At 49.4% G+C, this 8264-nt stretch overlaps 2 protein-coding genes across 3 annotated transcripts in view; one reads left to right on the top strand and one right to left on the bottom strand.

Moving 5' to 3' along the window:
* The window catches only part of LOC109318375 (kelch-like protein 31), a 13496-nt gene extending 9529 nt beyond the window's left edge, over positions 1-3967 (top strand). For both annotated transcript variants that reach the window (XM_019547593.1, XM_019547594.1), the window contains one exon: positions 1288-3967. In XM_019547593.1, coding sequence (XP_019403138.1) covers positions 1288-2020 — 733 coding nt within the window. In that variant the 3' untranslated portion in view covers positions 2021-3967. The remainder of the gene's footprint in view (positions 1-1287) is intronic.
* Positions 3968-7228: 3261 nt separating this feature from the next.
* The window catches only part of RPL11 (ribosomal protein L11), a 10176-nt gene continuing 9140 nt past the window's right edge, over positions 7229-8264 (bottom strand). Inside the window, exon 6 of the mRNA XM_019547596.1 lies at positions 7229-7303. Coding sequence (XP_019403141.1) covers positions 7274-7303 — 30 coding nt within the window. The 3' untranslated portion in view covers positions 7229-7273. The remainder of the gene's footprint in view (positions 7304-8264) is intronic.

Raw genomic sequence — 8264 nt, 5'->3', positions numbered from 1 at the left:
CCTAGAAACTATGAAACTTCTCAGTTTGCATTCTGTAGCTGATTTCCAACGGAGCTGAATTAATTAAACACAAGAGTTTCACTCTCAGGACAATTGCTATATTTTTCCTCTTCCCTTTTCTTTTCTGCCCTTCCTTTACTTGCCAGATGATGTGGTGGGGTTTGTTGCTCAGAAAGTTCTCATGAAACCTGTGATGGGACCATGCAAACATCATTATTAACAACAGAGGAGACAGGCAGCCATGACAACATTAAAAGTTGCATTTCTTTAGGTGCCCAATTGATACTGCTCTTGCCTTCCAAAATTCCCAGTTAAGGGCTCTGATGCTACAATGGAGAATGAGTGCAGCTAACAAATTAGTTTTTTGTTTCCCTGCAATCTGTGCTTATGGTCCAGAGCAGCATGAGTGGGTTGCTTTCAGCCCAACCCTTGAGGGACTTTTTCCCTCAAATCACAAAACCCTCTGGCAAGAAGGGGCAACCTCCCAATCAGCTTGTGCTGGGAGAGGGGGAGAGAACAAACTCAGGGGGCAGAGATACAGTCCTAGGGGTCATCCAGTCATAGACCCAGCCCTATTATGTGAGGCATATTCACGCAGAACCAAAAGCTGGTCCCTGCCTGGGGATGGTCCCCATCACTCACTGCAGTAATGGTGACAAGGATGATGGGAGAACCCCTCTACAGTGGATGAGGTCAGGAAACCAAATAGGAAGGACTTCTTTTAGGTCAAGGGCAGGGGGTCCTGCTAGGAGGGGCTACAACTCAGGATGGAAAGGGCAGGCTTGTCCCAGGCCCGGTCACAGAGAAAATCCATGCCAGGGCCAGGTGGTCTGAACTTGCCTCACCCAGGTCATTCGGTTCCACTGCCCTCCCAGTAGGACCAGGGCTGCCCTGGTCCTTGTGCTGAGACAGGCCTCTGGGTCCCCGCTGGCAGACCTCCTCCCATCTGTTTCTAGCCTTTCTACCACAAGCCAGGCTCTGCTCTGGGTTGCTTTCCAGTCCCATCTACTGGGATGGGCTGAGGCTATCGTGGCAAGAACGTGCCCTGCCACAGCAAGAGGGGATGACCAGGTTCTCAGCTCTGTGCTCCTTGTGGCTGCTCCACCAAGATCCCAGGGGTAGTTTTGATGCTGGGAGACCTGAGTTGTGAGAGATGCCTGAGGGCCGCTTATAGTCCAAGCTAATGGCTTGGAAGGGTAAGAGTGAAGTCTTTGGTGTTGCCAGGCTTTGAGCAAGCCTGAGCCTGGGGGCATGCAGACTCAAGGCCCCTCTCCCCCTTCTCTACAGGTACGATCCCCGCTTCAACACTTGGCTGCACCTGGCCAGCATGATGCAAAAGAGGACACACTTCAGCCTCAGTGCCTACAATGGGCTCCTCTATGCCATCGGCGGGCGCAACACAGATAGTGTCCTGGCCTCCATTGAATGCTACGTACCTTCCACCAACAGCTGGCATGGCCAGGCCGGCATGGAGCTGCCTCGCTGCTGCCACGCCAGCACAGTCATCGACAACAAGATCCTCGTCACTGGTGGCTATATCCACCATGCCTATTCCCGCACCGTGTGCAGCTATGAGCCCAGCACTGATGCCTGGAGAGACCAGGCTGGGCTGGGCACACCCAGGGGCTGGCACTGTGCCACCACACTGGCTGACCATGCCTATGTGCTGGGGGGCAGCCAGCTGGGCACCCGTGGGGAGCGTGTGGACGTGATCCCAGTGGAGTGTTACAGCCCCCACACGGGCCAGTGGAGCTACGTGGCACCGGTGCCCATTGGGGTCAGCACAGCAGGGGTGACCATCCTTGATGGGCGCATCTGCCTCGTGGGAGGCTGGAACGAGAGCGGGAAGAAGTACCAGAAGTGCGTGCAATGCTATGACCCAGACCAGGATGAGTGGGCCAATGATGAGGACCTCCCTGAGGCCACCGTGGGTGTGTCCTGCTGCACCATCACCCTCCCATCCCTTCGGAGTAGGGGGTCCCGAGCCAGCTCTGTCGCTTCAGCAGCAGTCAGCATCTAATAGGGCAACTGGGGGGCTGGCACTTCCTGCCTGCAGCCCAGGACAGAGACTAGAGCTCAAGCGTTGCCTCAGATTGCAGGGCAGCTGCAATCGGGGAGCATGAGGACAAGAACTGTCACATGGGGGATGGCGCAGTGGGGGCACGGGTGGGGATAGACACAGGGTCCCAGGAGCTGGGAATGCCCGAATTCTTATCCCAGCTGAGCAATTAACCCCGTTTGTGGCCTTTGACAGGTCATTAAACCCTCAGGGAAATGGGGATGACCCATGCCTATGCCTTCAGGGGCATTTGCTAGGAGGAGCACTGAAGGAAATCTCCCCGTGATCATCCCCATGGCTCCACTCTGCACTCAGTCCCACCCCCGCTGCAAAGCTCTCCCATCCGTGCTCCAGCTAATGGGTGCTGGATCCAAGTGAGGCCCAGGGGCTGGGACCTCATTTTGCCACATCGGTGACAAGGCTGTAGGCCCCCTTCCAGGAAAAACCCCCTCGATGTGTGACCCTCATGTCATCAAGCCATACATAGGCCTGCAGAATTGGAATGACCCCCAAGGCCCACAATCTGTAATAAAGGCACTGGTTGGGCAACTGGTTGAACAGTCACTCTCTCAGGCTAAGCCATACTTCCTTTCAGTGACATGGGACAGCTCCAGCCCGACTCTAGAGCCCGCTCACAAACCAGCCCATGGCCCAACAAGCAAATCAAACCCCTGGCAAGGCACCGCATGGTGCCACAATGGAGTCACCAAGCACAGGCCAGGGCTACCTAACTCTTTCCATCCCAAGTCCAATTTGTGTCTCCCCTCCAACCCACAGGAGCTGGCAGGGTCTGGGAGCAGGTCAGCAAAACTGACACAAGCACATTCAGATCCTGCTGCCAGGATCAGATGGATAAATATCAGAGCACAGCTCCAGCTGGGGCTGGCAGAGCTTCCAAGCAGCTTTGACGTGAGCTGGAGCATCAGGTTTCCCTGGAACATGTGCTAGCGATTTGCAGCCAGGCAGGTGCTCAGGTTAGAATAGAGGTTTCCCCCAGTCCAGTTGTGTTTAAACCAGATTTGCTTCAACTCTGCTTCTGAATGACCCACCATCCTTTGAGCACAGCCTTTCATTCCCACTTGCCAGAGCTTGGAGACCTCAAGCAGTAGCTCCTCTCTGCTTTGGATTCCTCCAGTCATGCTGCAGGGAGGCAATACAGCCCAGCCACCAATCAGGGAATATAGTTCCCATTGCGAGCAGACGCTGACTTATCGTGCGACCTTAGCACAGCACTTCACCCTCCTCTTCTGCTGTTTCCCCTACTGCAGGAGACTAATAAAAGCATTTTCCTTCCCATAAAGTACATTGAGCGCTGGCAGGTGGCATAGTAACAAAGCTACCTTCTTCATCCTTGCTCAGGGTCAGGATGCCACAAAGGGAGAGGCCTGGATGACCTACAGCGGCACGCAACAGCCTAGTATACAGCTAAGAGGAAAAGGGGTTTTTCCTGCTTTAGACTCATTATTTCACTAGGGGTCTTTAGCTTTGCAGGGGTCCAGAGTTAAGGGGGAAAAATACCACACACACACATCTAAGCTTGGAGTTATTCTGAGGTCTCTTCAAATGTCAATCAAGGCAAGTCTTGAGCTCTAGGAGAGTATATTTTAGGCTGCCAGTATCCCAGGCTGTGCATCACATTGCGTTTGAATTTCTGATGCTTAGCTTGAAAACAAGTCACCAGGCAGGGCATAAGGCATTGAAAACAGCAGGAAAGGTTTTTGTTTTTTTATTCCCAGGTGGTTTGCACTTGATACTGGTTCTGGAGCTGGGTTTAAAAACAAATAAATTGGAGTAATTCAGAGAGAAATTCAGTCAAAGTGATGTGGTGTTTGTAAAAGTGGCAGTAGATACCTGGGTCACATTTGCTACAAGGAAGACGCTGGAGATGTTTCTTCAGGCATCTCTAAACCAAAAAGGATAGATGTCAGAGAGGGTAACAAACAGGGGATGGATCATTCGATAACCCATTCCATGCTTTCCCTCTTAAAGCCTCCACTCTGACCACTGTCAGTGACAAGATACTGGAATTTCTTACGTTCTTAGAGCTAGAATAGTCACTTCTCCCTTATTACTTGAAACTAGACAAATGCATACTAAAAATAAGACACATTCTTTAAGAGAAGATCATTAACAGCTGGAAGGAGAGTTGCAGTGGATTCACCATTGTTGACGATTTTTAAATCAAGATCATCAGTTTTCCTTTAAGATCTGCCGCAGCTTAAACAGGTTTTAATCCAGGGAAGGCCTCTGGTCAGTGTTACACTGCAGTTAAGGCTAGAGGCTCATAGCGATTCTTCCTGGCTTTCTCTGGGAACCCGTGAAAGGGAATCACTACAGCCCCAAGCAATTAAAATAGTAAAGAAAGAGCTGTATTTACAAGGATAAAAATAAAAACACCCCTTTGCTGTACTGGGAATGAATAGCCGTGATAATTTGAACCAGAAAGTCCAGTTCCAGACTTCATATAGGATAGCTATAGCCTCACGCTCACTGCTTATATTTAGCCTCAGTCACTGATCCCATTGCCAGCTTGAAAGCAGGGGGTCGGCAATAGGGAGAGTCCAAGAGCTGTAGGGGAAGAAGAGGCCATGTGAACATTCATAGCATGGACTAAGATTGCCTGTGCATTATGAACACGTGTTATGGGACCCGCCTGAAAGGAGAGGCACATGTACATAATCCATCCCATAACAAGCCCCTGATGGCTCAGGCACGGTTTTGTTCTAGTCAGCCTGAGTTCTGTGATAACCTAGCAGTCTATGAAGACAAGCTGGCTGCCTACCACAAGCAGGAAAGCTGAAGGTCTCCCTGCTTGTATTCTGCAGGAAGCACTAAGGCCCCAGAGCAGAGAACCACAGAGCAAATGTGAACAGCAAGCTGAAACTTCCCACTGTGAACCATTGCATGGCAGGTCTCAAATGGAACTTGGAGCCAGTAGTTAAGGCGTGATGTGCAGCACCGCAACTGCTGCTGTTTTCCTGGTCTCCATCCTAGGACCTGGGCTGTTACCAAACTCTTGTCACATGGCAGAAATTAGGAGTTTTTAATTCCTGCTGTTACTGTGTCAGTGACCCTGGAAAGTGGTTCCAAACTAACTACTCCAACATCGTGGTCCTGCTTATACAACCAGGCACATAGGAGGCACATTCATGCATAAGTCTATCCCTGAGGCAGGGTGAAGCCACAAAGCCCTTTGCAGCTTTGGGACTACTCCAGTGTGACACAGGAAATGCACAGCAGACAGAAGCCTGGCACAAAAAAACCCCTACTTGGGTGTTCTTATTTTCTCCCGGGGCGTGGGAGCCTGAGAGCGTAAAAGGTTTCAACGCAAGTTATGATTCAAGTAAAGGGGTGGAGCATTGCTATCTATAGCTGTGATGGTCCTGGAAGTATGTATGGGACGAGGATTTCCATGCTATCTTTTTGTTGAACCAACCACGTAGATGGGGGAGAAGTTAAACAAGCTTTCAGGCATAAAGTGCCCTTAGTCATAGGCCTTGACAAAAGCTCTTTAATATCTGAAAGCCTGTCTAGCATCTTTCCCAACTGCACAATGGGTCTAAAAGATAATCACCAAAAAAACCTCACCTCAATTTGCTGTCAAGGCACCAATTTCCCCTACCAGATTGTATTACTCTAATCAGAGGTCATTCTTACGAACATAAATGCATCCAAGGGCAATGGAAACTCCATAGATGGACAATTCACTGCAAAATAGTAAATCCAGTTTTCCTTTGTGTGTTTTACCTCAATGGAACATGCCACTGTATTCCCTTTAGAAAGGACCATCTTCACAAGCTCTGGGGCTCAGGGCACTGGTGGCAACCACATGCTTTCCAGGGTACATGGAAGAGAGAACCTTCTAAACTTTGTAGGAACTGAGCCATCATGCTAGTCCCCACTTCTGGCGTGCAATGGTGTGTCTGGGAGAAAGGGGTTCAATTTGCCACTTGGCTATGAGTTTCCACACTATAGGTATTCTCAAGCTGGGGGCAGGAAAGGATGCTGGAAGAGCTGCAGTCTGGTGTCAGAGCAACTGCTGAACCTTACATGCATGATGGAGTGGTGCCAAGGGGTATTATGTATCTAGGTAAATTGAGTAAAAGATTTAGCACTGCTTTGCAAGAGCAACTTACTTGGTTATATTCGTCACCACAGAGCTGCTTTCTCCATATCTTCTTGCATTGGGAACCTGCTACCATAGCCATTTGAAATGTTTAGAGCCAAGAGAAAGTTAAGCCATTAACATTTTAAAGGCAACACACAAGCAATTTCTCTACTCCCAAGCATGAAAGAGCTGTCTGAATGCCAGGACAGAGCCAGATACAGGCATGAGAGCTGGACTGTGAGTACCATTCTAGCCATTGGTCCTCACATCAGCTAAGCAGCCTATGCTGGATTCTTAGTCTGGCTGCCATGAGCACTGGCTAGTTCTTTACCTGCAACATCAGTACCCTCTAGTGGCAACAGCATCAAAGTTCAGGTCTGGGGAGAGGGGCACATTGCAACAGTTCTAGGATCCTGTCACCACTGTGGGCCTTGAAGCCCACGTTAGGGTTTGGTCAGTAGCAGAACAGGCAGCTGACAAGCTTCTAATGGCTGGGACTCACCAGTAGCAGGCCTCAACCACACAGTTACTTGCATTGGTATCACCAAGTCTTGAACAGATGCAAACCCACACAGTTGAATTTGATCTCCACCGTGTCTGCCCTCAGCGTGCCATCTCAATCCATGAGTCAAGAAGCCGCCTAGTACCTCATCTGTAGGAGCGGAGTCCCTCTTTCTTTCTTAAACAAAGACATCTGCCTGCCTAGCTGCACCATACACCATGGGAGCTCTGGAAATTGGAGTACATAGGTTGAGTTTCAGTTTGTCCCTACTTGGGACTACAGCCGAGACCCTAAATGCTTCAAGAAATGTTGCTTAAATTCTGCTGCTAAGCCTTCTGGTTGCCCTTCTTGCATCCAAAGACCTAGCTGTAAGTCTCACCAATCATTCTCGGCTGCCCAGCAGAGGCAGTTGCATTTATACCAGGGTCCCAACACCTGCTCTTTATGGACACCAACTCCCATTTCCAGCGCACAACACTGAGTCATCTCTGCCGCACCAGCACACACAGGCTTTGCATGGGGAGGAGGAGACACCAACCACAAAATCCCCAACAGAAAGTTAGTTAGAAAATTTTATTGGTGTCTTTCTGGTAACAGGAACTGCTCATTTGCCAGGAAGGATGATGCCATCATACTGCAAGAGAAAGAAAAGGGATTGTGAGAACTAGGGTTAAGGAAAGCCAAGGGCACAATAAAGAAAGACCTGGAAGCCACTTCTTTCTGCTTCAGGCCAGAGCATAAAGCAAGTAAGTCTGTTGGCGCAGATTTGCACACATATGGTAGAGTTACAGGTGCCCTGCAAAAGGGCAGTTACATCCAAGTGCCTTTGGCTTCTTCAGGATGGATCAAAACCATCAAAAGATTTCAAGAAAGGCCTCCCAATTGCTCTACATTAGATATCTGTTGCACTTCGGAAGTCAAAAAGTGGGAGAAAAATGGTGTGTGTGGGGGGGGGGTCACACCTCCACAGAGGGAGAAAGAACAACATTCAGGCTAGCTTTGCTCAAACGTTACTCAGCTCAACCCCTGACAAACAAGCAAGCTGTAGTATTTAACCCGTGATTAGAGATTCCTCCTGCTCCACTCAAAGTCAAGCCCAACAGCTGTTCTAAGTCTGGGAGATCCAATACTGATATGGTAAGGTAGCAGCACACCATCAAGCTTTAGACAAAAGCAAGGCAGGCCCCTCTTCCCCCACCCCCAGCATGTCCATTTTGTAGATCATTTTTAAAATCACAAATTCTTATTTGGTTCCTGGAACCAGAAACCAAGACATAATTCAGAGCCAAGGAATGGTCATTCTAGGTCAGCCAACCTGCACATAAATTGTACGTGAAGCTCAGAGAGTCAGGCCTAACCAGAAACAGTACCAGTAAAAAGCTGATGCCTGACATCCTACCCACCCCATTTTGTTCAACTGCTTTAAGAGGTTAAAGAGAAGACAGGTCAGCTAGCAGGACAGACAGTTTGCTGCTCTATACACCTCCTCACTGACCATACCTCATTTTATTGTGCTTCACTTTATTGCGCTTTGCAGATATTGCGCTTTTTACAAATTGAAGGTTTGTGGCAACCCTGCGTCGAACAAGTCTATC

This window comes from Crocodylus porosus, unplaced genomic scaffold (genome assembly GCF_001723895.1).
Source record: "Crocodylus porosus isolate Cpor-Errol unplaced genomic scaffold, CroPor_comp1, whole genome shotgun sequence".
NCBI classification, from domain to species: Eukaryota; Metazoa; Chordata; order Crocodylia; family Crocodylidae; genus Crocodylus; species Crocodylus porosus.
This window is presented reverse-complemented; position numbering and strand designations above follow the sequence as displayed.